The sequence below is a fragment of the Rhincodon typus genome, chromosome 29 (genome assembly GCF_021869965.1).
Source record: "Rhincodon typus isolate 14 chromosome 29, sRhiTyp1.1, whole genome shotgun sequence".
NCBI classification, from domain to species: Eukaryota; Metazoa; Chordata; class Chondrichthyes; order Orectolobiformes; family Rhincodontidae; genus Rhincodon; species Rhincodon typus.
Genome location: NC_063360.1, coordinates 14,452,042 through 14,466,421, shown reverse-complemented (window position 1 = coordinate 14,466,421; position 14,380 = coordinate 14,452,042). Strand labels below are relative to the sequence as shown.

Sequence of the window (14,380 nt, the reverse complement as noted above, 5' to 3'; positions counted from 1 at the left end):
AGTGTACACAGGTAATCAGGGACAGTAAATACAGACCCAGTGTACACAGAGTTAATCAGGGCCCTTAATTAATTTGAGGTGCTGGAAATACAGAGTCTGTGCACAAGGATAAAGCAGGAAAGTGAAGTTGAGATTAATTTGTTCAGCCATGATCTCACTGAATTGCAGAGCAGGCTTGATGGGCCAAAAGGCCTGTTTCTGCTTCTTAAGTCTTAATCCTAAATCTTTCAGGTAATTGTAGATCAGGGTTTGAAATACCATGACTGTAAGTCTGCTGCCACAGGTGTCCTCAGCCTGTGTTGAGATTGGCGAACCCCAGAACATACTTCCGGCTTCAACAATGAGTTAAAGGTGACCTGTTTTCTTCGGCAGATGTGGATGAGTGTCAGGCAATCCCAGGCCTGTGTCAAGGAGGAAACTGCATCAACACCGTGGGATCCTATGAATGCAAATGTCCAGCTGGGCACAAACAGAGTGAGAACACGCAGAAGTGTGAAGGTAGGTGAAACTTGCTGTGACAAATGCATGTGTTCCACTCTCTGTTGCTGTGAATGTCTCAGTCTATCCATTTAATTACCCTTCCTAGAGCATGTGGGATTAAGGAGATAATTTGCTGTTTACATGCTGAGGGCTACCACCAGATCTTCTTTGGTGAAGGCAGATCTCCTTACTCATTAAATATCCTCACCATACTCTTGCCTTCATCGTAAATCCACTTTTTGGTTCCTAATCAACCACACACCCCATTTTACCAACATTTTGCCCTTTAAATACTGAGAGAAGACTTTGGGATTTCCTTTACCAACACAGACTCCTGGGCTCGAGGTGGAGCCCAGCACAGACTCCCTGTTTCAGAAAGATTGTAATGCTGAACTTTTACCTTCATTTCTTTATTTCTCTAATTTATGCCTAGGATTTTGTACCCAGATGTCTTTGTACCTAGCTTTACAAGGACTGTGATGCTTATCTTTTAACTTTACTTTCTTCATTTTTCAAAGTTATACCTGAGAATTTGTACTGAGGTAACTTTGTATCTGAGATGGTGCCAGGAATGGCGACTTTGTACAATTTTTGTTGTTCTGATGTATCCCCGTATTTGAATACAATAAGCCTAATTTAAATTTAAATTCAAATTCTAATTCTGATTTCTGTTAGCTTATCTGATTCTTTTTCTATTCTGTCTTTATTTGTCTTATTTGCTTTCTCAATTCCCCACCTTTTACATTCAGAGAGCTTTCCTAGTTTTATTTATCCACCTTACACTTTTGTTTCTTCATCTTAATCTCGACCTTTTTCTTCATCGTTAGGAACCATGTCAACAATGTCTCCTTCTTGGTTGGACTGGAAACAAAACTGCTTTTTAAAAAATCATCCTGAGCACATTATCGGAACTCTTATCCCTTTCTGCCTTTCTCATCAGTTACTACCCCAGTCTATGTTTGGATAATTAAAGTCCCCCAATTACTCTGTATTTCTTGCAGTCTCTGTACTTTACTTGCAAATTTGGACTTTGATTCTTCCCCATTAGTTGCTGGTCAAGGACTGCACTGAGTAATGACATGAACTATCTTTGTTCCCCAACTCTAGCCAAATTGAATTTGTCTTTGACCCCTCTGGGACATCCTCACTTTTCAGCACTGCGATGTTCTCCTCAGTCAATTCTTCGTCTCTTTTCTAATATTCCTGTTACACATTGGTCCACGGTTTCAGCTCTCTCTTAGGCATATGTGCAGAATCAGGAAATCTCCCAACTCATTGTGCCTGCCTCAGGTCAAATAACTTTGAATAATGGGATCTTTCTTCTTAGTGGAGTTGGGGAAGGGGAGGTGGTGGGCATTGACTAGAGTTGATCCTACTGGCCCTGGAAACAGCTAAAGGCACTGCCAAGTCATGAGGCTGATGAGTTAAAAGGCCCACATTGGTGATCTGGGAATTTGTTCATGATGGGTGACTAAATAATAGGGCCTTTAACTCTCAACCCACTGTTATTCTTCATGACCCTTCCATGCCAACACTGGCTCTACCCACTTTCATGCCTCCTCATAAGCTCCCATGCCAACTCATGCCCCTCCACCTTCCTCAGTAGTATGTCATGCCTTCTATATCAGACTGTTCCCAAATTCATTCCCGTGTCTTCTTATAAACCTGTGCCAACTTAGTGCCAAATCATGCCAACACATGATCCTCACACAATCTATGTAAAAGTACAAAACCTGGATAATATTTAGGCCTAAGCTGATAATCGGCAAGGATCATTCACGTCACACAAGTGCCAGGTAATAACCAAGAGAGAATTTAATAATTGCTGCTTGACCTTCCAAAGCATTAATATGCCAAAGCCTAAATAACCTCACTATCAACTTCTGGAGGGTTATCATTGATCAGAAACTGGACTGGACTAGCCACATAAATACAGTAAATTTAACAGCAGGTCAGAGGTTCGACGTCCTACAGTGAGTAACTCAACTCCTGACTCCCCAAAGCCTGTCCAACATTTATAAGGCACAAGTCAGGAGTCTGATAGAATACCCCCCACTTACCAGGATGAGAGCAGCTCCAACAACACTGAAGAAGTTTGACATCACCCTGGACAAAGCAGTCCCCTTGTTTGGTGCTGCACCTGCAAACATTAACTCTCCTCAATATGGAGACAAAGTGAAATTTGTCTTTCTGTTGTTTCATTTTGGGTTTGTCACTCATAGCTGTTACTACTTCTGACTTGCTAGATTTCTGTCTACTGAAAGAGTATTTTGGGTGTGGAATGGACTGTACTACTTTCCATGTGTTCAGTTGGTATATTTCTCCACTGAAGGATTGCCTTCATACAAGTCTTTGCAGAATTTGCCTCAGTTTTTTCTGGAGATTTTCACAGCCATGTCTACGTTCTACAAAATCACTGTTAACATTGACATCAGCTGATCGAACTTCCAGTAGTCAGAATAGTAGCAAATGGTGACAAGACAATTAGTTCCTGGGATAGTGAAGTGGTTTCCTCCATGGTCTATTAGGGAAGTCACAAACAGCTCCTTAGCTTACCAGTCATTACAAACACAGAACTGGTTAATGTAGTCCTTAATCTCCTTGGTTATATGTGGCCAGTAGAGCAATTCACTTACTTTCCTCAGACTAGACTCAATTCCTTGATGGCTAGTATGGACATGCTTTACTGCGAATTCTCAATCTCCATAAAATATTGGCTTATTTCCTTGTACAAATGCAGTGCTGGGATTTCACATCATCTCTATTCTACATCACTACTTCCTACAGCACTGGAAGCATTTCTTCCTGTTGTATAGTTTGCTTGATTTAAGCAGGACACTTGTCTTTCCGATTCAGTGCCTCTGCTGAGTTGATTTTGCTTGCTGTTATTGATTCTGGAAGATTTTTTTAAAAATTCATTCATGGAATGAGTGCATTGCTAGCTAGGCCAGCATTTAATGCTCACCCCTAATTGCCCAGAAATCAGAATCAACCATATTGCTATGGTTCTGGGGTCAAATGCGAGACCAGGTAAGGATGGCAGGTTTCCTTCCCTAAAGGACATTAGTGACCTAGATGGGTTTTACAGCAATTGGCGGTGTTTGTATGGTCACCATTAGGCTAGCTTTTTATTTTAGATGTTTATTGGATTCAGATAATGCCATCTGCCATGGTGAGATTCAAACCCTGGTCCCCAGAACATTAGCCTGGGGTCCTGGATTATTTGTTCAGTGACATTGCCATTATGCCACTACCTCCCCATTTTACTCTCTGTCTTAGTGTCCTCAACTGTCTTCATAGGGACTGCTGCTCTTAGCAGTATGTCAACAAGCTACAAAAACAGAAGTTGCTAGAAAAGCTCAGCAGGTGTGGCAGCACCTGCGAAGAGAAAATCAGAATTAACATTTTGGTCCGGTGACCCTTCCTCAGAACAGGTCAACAAGCTACATTTGTTCTCATTGATTGTATGTCATATCCAGATGCAAACAAAGTAACATTCTTTGCAGACACTTTGAAGCAGATAGAAGTGGTTTGAGAAATATATTTTGAAGTGGCTGAGGTTGTCACTTTGTCTCCCTCAAGCAGGTATTGATTTAAATGTTCACAAGCAAAGACAATAACCAGGTACTCCTTCTCTATCTGAGCGTAGAACAATTCCGTTTGCATTAACACAGAGCCATATGCAACTGGTTGTCCTGTCTGCATAATAACTGCTCTAAGTCCTATCCCAATGGTATCACACTGCAAGGTGCCTTCATCATTGACATTGTAGTATCTCAGCCCTGGCATTTTCATTTCTAATTGCTTGATTCTATGGAAGATGCTTTTGTGCTGTGTCCCAATACCACTGCTCATCCTTAGCAATGAGGTTGAGTCGACATTATTCTTTGGAAAATTAAGCCAAAGAACTACTGTTTTAGCATCTTTAAAGGATCTTTAAGATCCTTTCAGGAAGTCTGTCAGAACCTTGGGACTTGTCAGCTTTTCATTCAATAATTTTCTCAATACTAACTCCCAGGTAAATCAAACTATTTTGAGTTAAGAACATAAGAACATAAGAACGAGGAGCAGGAGTAGGCCATCTGGCCCCTCGAACCTGCCCCGCCATTTAATAAGATCATGGCTGATCTTTGAGACTCAGCTCTACTTACCCACCCACTCACCATAACCCTTAATTCCTTTACTGTTCAAAAATTTATCTAGCCTTGCCTTAAACACATTCAGTGAGGTAGCTTCAACTGCTTCACTGGACAGGGAATTCCACAGATTCACAACCCTTTGGGTGAAGAAGTTCCTCCTGACCTCAGTCCTACATCCGCTTCCCTTTATTTTGAGGCGATGCCCTCTAGTCCTAGTTTCAACTACGAGCGGAAACAACCTCCCTGCCTCCACTTTATCTATTCCCTTCATAATCTTATATGTTTCTATAAGATCTCCCCTCATTCTTCTGAATTCCAATGAGTATAATCCCAGTCTACTCAGTCTGTCCTCATAATCCAACCCTCTCAACTCTGGAATCAACCAAGTGAATCTTCTCTGCACCCCCTCCAGTGCTAGTATGTCCCTTCTCAAGTAAGGAGACCAAAACTGCACACGTACTCCAGGTGTGGCGTCACCAGGACCCTATACAGCTGCAGCATAGCCTCCCTGTTTTTAAACTCCATCCCTCAAGCAATGGCAGACAAAATTCCATTTGCCTTTTTAATTACCTGCTGCACCTGCAATCCTACTTTTAGCGATTCATACACAAGGACATCCAAGTCCCTCTGCACAGCAGCGTGCTGCAATTTTTTACCATTTAAAACATAGTCCATTTTTCTGTTATTCCTACCAAAATGGATGACCTCACACTTATCAACATTGTACTCCATCTGCCAGCCCTTTGCCCACTCACTTAGACTATCTATATCCCTCTGCAGACTCTCAGTGTCTTCTACACACTTTGCTCTACCACTCACCTTAGTGTCATCTGCAAATTTTGACACACGACACTTAGTCCCCAACTCCAAATCATCTATGTAAATTGTAAACAATTGCGGTCCCAACACTGATCCCTGAGGTACACCACTAGCCATTGACCACCAACCAGAAAAACACCCATTTGCTTTCTACTGGTCAACCAATCCTCTATCCGTGCCAATACATTACCTGTAATACCGTGCAACTTTATCTTATGTAGCAGCCTTTGGTGTGGCACCTTGTCAAATGCCTTCTGGAAATCCAGATACACCACGTCCACAGGTTCCCCATTGTCCACCATGCAAGTAATGTCCTCAAAGAATTCCACCAAATTAGTTAAACATGACCTACCCTTCATGAACCCATGCTGGGTGTTCCCAATGGGACAATTTATATCCAGATGTCTTGCTATTTCTTCCTTAATGATAGATTCAAGCATTTTCCCCACTACCGAAGTTAAGCTAACTGGCCTATAGTTACCTGCTTTTTGTCTACTTCCTTTTTTAAACAGTGGCGTCACATTGGCTGTTTTCCAATCTGCGGGAACCACCCCAGAGTCCAGTGAATTTTGGTAAATAATTACTAGTGCATTTGCTATTTCCCCCATCATCTCTTTTAGTACCCTAGGATGCATTTCATCAGGGCCAGGAGACTTGTCTACCTTTAGCCCCATTAGCTTGCCCAGCACTGCCTCCTTAGTGATAATGATAGTTTCTAGGTCCTTACCTGCTATAACCTTCTTGCCATTAGTTTTTGGCATGTTATTTGTGTTTTCCACTGTGAAGACCGACACGAAATAACTGTTTAATGTCTCGGCTATATCCTCATTCCCAGTAATTAAATTGGCCTTCTCATCCTCTAAAGGACCAATGTTCACCTTCGCCACTCTTTTACGATTTACATATTTATAGAAACTTTTGCTGCCTGTTTTTATATTCTGAGCTAGTTTACTCTCATAATCTATCTTACTTTTCTTTATAACTTTTTTTGTGGCTTTCTGTTGGCCTTTAAAGATTTCCCAGTCTACTAGTTTCCCACTACTCTTTGCTTTTTTGTATGTTTTTTTTTCAATCTGATACTTTCCTTTATTTCCTTAGACATCCATGGCTGGCTGTCTCTTTTCCTACAGTTCTTACTTATCACTGGAGTATACTTCTACTGAGCACTGTGAAAAATCGTTTTGAAAGTCCTTCACTGTTCCTCAATTGACCCACCATAAAGCTTTTGCTCCCATTCTGCCTTAGCTAACTCCTCCCTCATTCCTTCATAGTCTCCTTTGTTTAAGCACAGGACATAGGTACTGGATTTAACCTTCTCATGCTCCATCTGTATTTTAAATTCGACCATACCATCGCTCCTTCCGAGAGGATCCCTAACTGTGAGATCATTAATTATTCCTGTCTCATTACACAGGACTAGATCTAGGATAGCTTGCTCCCTCGTAGGTTCCATTGCATATTGTTCAAGGAAATTATTGCGGATGCATTCTATAAACCCCTCCTCAAGGCTGCCATGACCGACCTGGTTTGACCAATTGATATGTAGATTAAAATCCCCCATGATAATTGCTGTACCATTTTTACATGCATTAGCTATTTCTATGTTTATTGCCTGCCTCACCACGATGTCATTATTTGGTGGCCTTTCGACCACACCTATCAGTGATTTCTTCTCCCTGCTATTCCTAATTTCCACCCAAATGGATTCGACATTTTGTTCAGTCGAACCTATATCATCTCTCACTACCGCCCTGATAACATCCTTAAAAATCAGAGCAACACCACCTCCCTTATCTTCCTGTCTATCTTTCCGAACAGTTTGATACCCCTGGATATTTAACTTCCAGTCATGACCATTCTGTAACCATGTCTCTGTAATGGCCACTAAATCATACCCATTTGCCATGATTTGCACCGTCAACTCATCCACCTTGTTTCGAATGCTCTGAGCATTCAGATAAAGTGCCCTTATGCCAGTTTTTGCACCTTCTTTTTGGGTCCTATTACCTCCATTACTAACAACTCTTGAGTTCTCCTTCCCTTTAACTTTTTTCTTAATTTTCAATGGAGTTGAATCTTCCTTGTCACCTGCTAACCTGCTGCTTTGCCTTACATTAATTGTTATTTTCCCTCTATGCTCACTTCTCCCTTCCCCCCTACTTACTAGTTTAATGTCCTATTAACCACCCTACTTACCCTTTTCGCCAGAACACTAGACCCGGCCCTGTTCAGGTGGAGTCCATCCCAGCGGTATAGGTCCCTCCTGTCCCAGAACTGATGCCAGCGCCCCATGAAAAGGGGCACCCTCTCCTTTATATCCTCATTAACAATTAATTTCGGGATGTTATTTGTGACCTCTACCATGTTGACAGATGCAAAATAGCTGTACAATTCATTTGCCATCTAATTATTTCCATTATTAATACCCAGAATCCTCTCTGGAGGACCATCACTCACATTATTTATTCATTTCCATTTCAAATACCTGTGCTCTTATGATCTGTTTTTATATTTCTAGCTTTTTCTTATTACCCGTTAATTTCTCCCTAAGATTATTAATCTTAATCATTCTTTGCTGTTCTTTATATTCTGTCACATCTTCTGGCGTGTCACCTATCTTTGTAGAATTATGCAATTTCTTTTATTTTGGTCTATCTTAAATGAGCTTAGTTAGCCACAGATACTGCAAACTTCCTGTAGAATTATTCTTCCTCAATTGTATGCCCCTTTTCTGAGTACATCTAAAATATCTCCTTAAACGTCAACCACTGTATCTGTACTGACCTATTCCACATTCTCATTTCCCAGTTCACTAAGGCTAGCTCTAACATCATACCCTCATAATTGCCCTTATTTAAATTTGAAACACTAATCTTAGATCCACTGTTCTCTGCCTCAAACTGATCATGTGATCATCACTATCTAGGTATGCCCTCACTATGAGATTATTCATTAATCATGTCTCACTGTACACATTTTCAGATGTAGAACAGCTTGCTCTCATTTGGCTCCAGGAAATGCTGCTCCCAAAAATACTTATCATCCAGACTACCTTTTCCAATCTGATTTGTCCAGTTTCTATGTACATTAAAATCACCCAAGATTATCAACATACCATTCTGACAGACCCCCACGATATATACAGTATAACCTGTCCTGCTGTGTGGTTAATGTTCGGGAATCTATATGCCACTACCACAAGCAACTTCTTATTTTTACTACTTCTCATCTCTACTCAAATCTTGAACTTCAGAACAACAGTAATCTCTCTCTATTGTGTCAGTGTCATCCTCAATTAACAGAACTATCCATTCACGTTTTCCTAGCTTCACTTCATTTCTAAATGTCACGTACCCTTAAATATTCAGGTAAAATAAAACAAGAACCGCAGGTGCTGGTGATCTGAAATAAAAGTCACTGGATTTGAAACATTAACTCTGCTTTCTTCCCAGAGATTCTGCCAGACCTGCTGAGTTTCTCCAGCAATTTCTGTTTTCATTTCTTGAATTATTCAGATCCCAATCTTGGTTTATTTGCAGCCATGTCTTTGTAATGGCTACCAGATTGTACATATTTATTTCTAGTTATGCTGTCAGTTCATCTGTGTGTTACAGTGCTACATGTGTTCAAATATAGAGCCTTTCATTCTGTCTTTTTGCTATTTTTATAAGCTCTCAACTTACCTGCTGATGGACTCTTAGAATTGCACACTTGGGATGCTCTGATCTTCATTTCCTTTGCCTTTGCTTGCGCTTTTGCATTGTCTTCTCTCAACAATTTAATACATCTTCTCAAACCTGATTCTTTGTCTCCACTATCTAGTTTGAAATGCTCTTGACCACCCTTGTTACACAACCTGCCAGAACACTGTTTCCAGTTCCCAGGGTTCAGGGCATGGTTCAGATGAAGTCTGAATGGTACAGCCCCCCACTACTGGTACCAGTGCTCCATGAATCAAAACTCAATCTCTCCTAAACCAAAAGAAAACCCAGAACTTGTCAGAGAAGCTCAACAGATGTGGCAGCATCTGTGGAGAGAACATTTCGAGTCCTGTGACCCTTTTTGTCAGAACTTGTAACGTTAACTCTGTTTTGTCTCCTCTGAAGCCGAAGGACCTGCTGAGTTTCTCCAGCACTTTCTGTTTTTTCATATTGTTTCAGATATCCAGCTTCCTTTGTTTTATTCCCCTGCATCAATCTTTGAGCCACATGTTTAAAACTCCAATGTAATTTACCTCATGCCTTTGTTTGTGGCTCAGGTAGGAAGCTCAAAATTGATCATGGAGTGAACTGAGTTGGCTGGAAACTTGCATCTGTGATGTTGGGGACATCAGGAGGTGGCCTAGATGAATCACTTCTGACTGAAGTTGGTTGCAAATGCTTCAGCTTTCTCTTGTACACCAACATAGTAAGAGGTTCCACATCATTGAGGAAATGGGGATATTTGAGGACCCTACCCCTTCCGTCAGTTGTTTCATTATCCACCAACATTCACAGCTAGATGTGGCAAGACTTTGTACATTAGATTTATTCTGTTCTGGATACTGATGGGGAGAGGGTTGGCCCCTTAGGTTAGAGCAGCAGCCAGAGCAGTGGCACCACGCTGGCCCTGCTGTACTGAAGGGAGGGACAAAGCAAAGCAGAGCAATAGTAATTGGAGATTCGATAGTCAGGTACTTCAGTGGCTGTGAGAGAGACTGCAGGAAGGTATGTTGCCTCCCCAGTGCCAAGGTCATGGATGTCTATGGCAGGTACAAGGCATCCTGAAATAAGAGAGGTCATTGTCCATATTGGCACAAATGACATAGGTAGGAAGAATGGCAAGGTCCTGCAAAGACAATTCAGTAGTAAACTAAAACGCAGGACCTCTAGAGTAGTAATCTCAGGATTACTGCCCATACCACGTGCTACTGAGGCTAGGAACAGAGACAGAGAACGCGTGGCTGAAGAGCTGGTGTAGCGGGGAGGGCTTCAGATATGTGCACTATTGGGATGTGTGTCAGGGAAGGTGGGACCTGTACAAAAAGTACGGGTTGCACCTAAACTGGAGAGGCACCAATATCCTGGCAGGGAGGTTTAATAGTGCTGCTTAAGAGGGTTTAAATTTGGGTGGCAAGTGGGTGGGAACCAGAGCAGCAGTTCAGTAAGTATAGAGACTGGGGAAGAGCTTGAGTCTAAGGCAAATATAGCTAAGATGAAGAGCAGCCAGGGAGAGGTTGCTGAGCTTAGCAGAACTGGAGGCTTGGATTGTATTTGTTTCAATGCACGAAGTATAACAGGTAAGACGGATGAATTTAGAGCCTGGATTGATGCATGCAATTGTGATGTTGTTGCTATCAGAGTCATGGTTGAAAGAGGGACAGGATTGGCAGCTAATGTTCCATTAATGTTCTAACATATCAATATGTTAGACGAGACAGAGGAAGAAGCAAAAAAGTTGGGAGAGTTGCATGACTGGTTAGGGAGCATATCACAGTTGTATAGAGGGAGGACACCCTAGAGGGATCTTGCAGTGAGGCATTATGGGTAGATCTCAGGAATAGGAAGGCTGCCATCACAGTGCTGGGATTGTATTGCAGTCCTCCCGGCTGCCAGCGGGAGATAGAGGAAAAGATACTTAGGTCAGATTCTGGAAAGATGTGAAAATAACAGTGTTGTTGTGGTGAGTGATTTTAATTTCCCCCGATTGACTGGGACTCCCTTAATGCTGGAATGTTGGATGGGGAGCAATTTGTTAGGTGTATCTAACTTTTTGAAACAGTGCGTGGATAGTCCAACAGGAAGGAGGCCATACTGGACCTGGTATTGGGAAATGAACCTGGCCAGGTGTCAAAGTTTCAATGCAGGAGCATTTTGGGAATAGTGATCATAATACCATAAGTTTTCAGGTGCTTATGGATAAGGACAAGAGTGGACCTCAGATGAAGATGTTAATATGGGAGAAGGCCAACTATAACCGAATTAGGCAAGAATTGGAGAGTGCGGATTGGGAGGAGCTGTTTGAGGGTAAATCCACATCTGACATTTGGGAGTCTTTTAAGGACCAGTTGATTAAAGTGCAGCACAGGCACGTTCCTGTGAAAATGAAGGACAGTAATGGCAGGAATTTGGAACCTTAGATGACAGGGGAAATTATCAGCTTAGTCAAAAAAATGGAAGCATACCTAAGATCTAGGCAACTAGAAACAGACAAAGTCCTTGAAGAATATAGAGCAAGTAGGAAGGAGCTCAAACAGGAACTTAAGAGGGCTAAAAGGGGCTATAAAATGTCCCTGGCCAGCAGTGTTAAAGAGAATACCAAAGCATTTTATACATATATTAGGACTCTCAACGTTAAAGGAAGCAGGTTATGTGTGGAGCCAGAGGAAATGGGTAAGATTCTTAATGAGTACTTTACATCAGTATTCACCAAAGAAAGGAACGTGAGGGATACTGAGGTTAGGGAAAGGTATGTGAATACTCTGGGGTAGGTCAACATAATAAAGGAGGAAGTGTTGGGTGTCTTGAAATACATTAACATAGACAAGTCCCCAGGGTCAGACGTTATCTGTAGGAGACACGGGAGGATATAGCTGGGACTTTAACAGATAACAAGGTGTAAAGCTGGATGAACACAGCAGGTCAAGCAGCATCAGAGGAGCAGGAAGGCTGATGTTTCGGGCCTAGACCCTTCATCAGAAATGGGGGAGGGGAAGGGGGTTCTGAAATAAATAGGGAGAGAGGGAGAGGCGGATAGAAGATGGATAGAGGAGAAGATAGGTGGAGAGGAAACAGACAGGTCAAAGAGGCGGGGATGGAGCCAGTAAAGGTGAGTGTAGGTGGGGAGGTAGGGAGGAGATAGGTCAGTCCAGGGAGGACGGACAGGTCAAGGGAGCGGGATGAGATTAGTAGGTAGGAGATGGGGGTGGGGCTTGAGGTGGGAGGAAGGACAGGTTAGGGAGGCGGTGACGAGCTGGGCTGGTTTTGGGATGCGGTAGGGGGAGGGGAGATTTTGAGGCTTGTGAAATCCTCCTACCCTTCTTCGACCTCTTCATCTCCAACTGCCGTCATGACATCAATCACCTCAACCTCTCCACCCCTCTCACCCACTCCAACCTCTCCCCCGCAGAACGTGCAGCCCTCCGCTCCAATCCCAACCTCACCATAAAACCTGCGGACAAGGGAGGTGCAGTTGTAGTATGGCGCACTGACCTCTACATCGCCGAGGCCTGATGCCAGTTCTCCTACTACCCCCTTGATCATGACCCCACCCCCGAGCACCAAACCATCATCTCCCAAACCGTCCACAACCTCATCACCTCAGGTCACCTCCCACCCACGGCCTCCAACCTCATCGTTCCCCAACCCCACACCGCCCGCTTCTATCTCCTTCCCAAAATCCACAAACCTGACTGCCCTGGTCGACCCATTGTCTCCGCCTGCTCCTGCCCCACCGATCTTATCTCCACCTATCTCGACTCCATTTTCTCCCCCTTGGTCCAGGAACTCCCTACCTACGTCCGCGACACCACCCACGCCCTCCACTTCCTCCAGAACTTCCAATTCCCCGGTCCCCAATACCTCATCTTTACCATGGACGTCCAGTCCCTATATACCTGCATTCTCCATACAGATGGCCTAAAGGCCCTCCGCTTCTTCCTGTCCCGCAGGCCCAACCAGTCCCCCTCGACTGACACCCTCATCTGCTTAGCCGAACTCGTCCTCACCCTCAACAACTTCTCTTTCAATTCCTCCCACATCCTACAGACAAAGGGGGTGGCCATGGGTACCCGCATGGGCCCAAGCTATGCCTGCCTCTTTGTAGGTTACGTGGAACAATCCCTGTTCCGTACCTACACTGGCCCTAAACCCCACCTCTTCCTCCGGTACATTGATGACTGTATCGGCGCCACCTCGTGCTCCCACGAGGAGCTCAAACAGTTCATCCACTTCACCAACACCTTCCACCCCAACCTTAAGTTCACCTGGACCATCTCTAACACCTCTCTCACCTTCCTGGACCTCTCCGTCTCCATCCCTGGCAACCACCTAGAAACCGATATCCATTTCAAGCCCACCGACTCCCACAGCTACCTAGAATACACCTCCTCCCACCCACCTTCCTGCAAAAATGCCATCCCCTATTCCCAACTCCTTCGCCTCCGCCGCATCTGCTCCCAGGATGAGGCATTCCACTCCTGTACATCTCAGATGTCCTCGTTTTTCAAGGACCGCAACTTCCCCCCCTCAGTGGTCGAGAACGCCCTCGACCGTGTCTCCCACATTTCCCGCAACTCATCCCTCACACCCCACCCCGCAATAACAACCAAAAAAGAATCCCCCTCGTCCTCACGTACCAACCCACCAACGCATCATCGTCCGACACTTCCGCCATCTGCAATCTGACGCCACCACCAAAGACATTTTTCCCTCCCCACCCTTATCTGCTTTCCGGAGGGGCGACTCTCTCCGTGACTCCCTTGTATGCTCCACACTCCCCTCCAGCCCCACCACACCCGGCACTTTTCCCTGCAACCGCAGGAAGTGCTACAGCTGCCCCCACACCTCCTCCCTCACCCCCATCGCAGGCCCCAAGAAGACTTTCCACATCAAGCAGATGTTCACCTGCACATCTGCTAATGTGGTATACTGCATCCGCTGTACCAGTTGTGGCCTCCTCTACATTGGGGATACCAAGCGGAGGCTTGGGGACCGCTTTGCAGAACACCTACGATCGGTTCGCACTAAACAACTGCACCTCCCAGTCGCGAACCATTTCAACTCCCCCTCCCATTCCTCAGACGACATGTCCATCCTGGGCCTCCTGCAGTGCCACAACGATGCCACCCGAAGGTTGCAGGAACAGCAACTCATATTCCGCTTGGGAACCCTGCAGCCCAATGGTATCAATGTGGATTTCACAAGCTTCAAAATCTCCCCTCCCCCTACCGCATCCCAAAACCA

General features: G+C 44.1%; 1 protein-coding gene across 1 annotated transcript in view; it reads left to right on the top strand.

Moving 5' to 3' along the window:
* Nucleotides 1–14,380, top strand: part of fbn2b (fibrillin 2b) — a 193,163-nt gene that overhangs the window by 45,892 nt on the left and 132,891 nt on the right. The window contains exon 7 of the mRNA XM_048613904.1: nucleotides 373–498. Within this exon, the coding sequence (XP_048469861.1) occupies nucleotides 373–498 (126 nt within the window). The remainder of the gene's footprint in view (nucleotides 1–372; nucleotides 499–14,380) is intronic.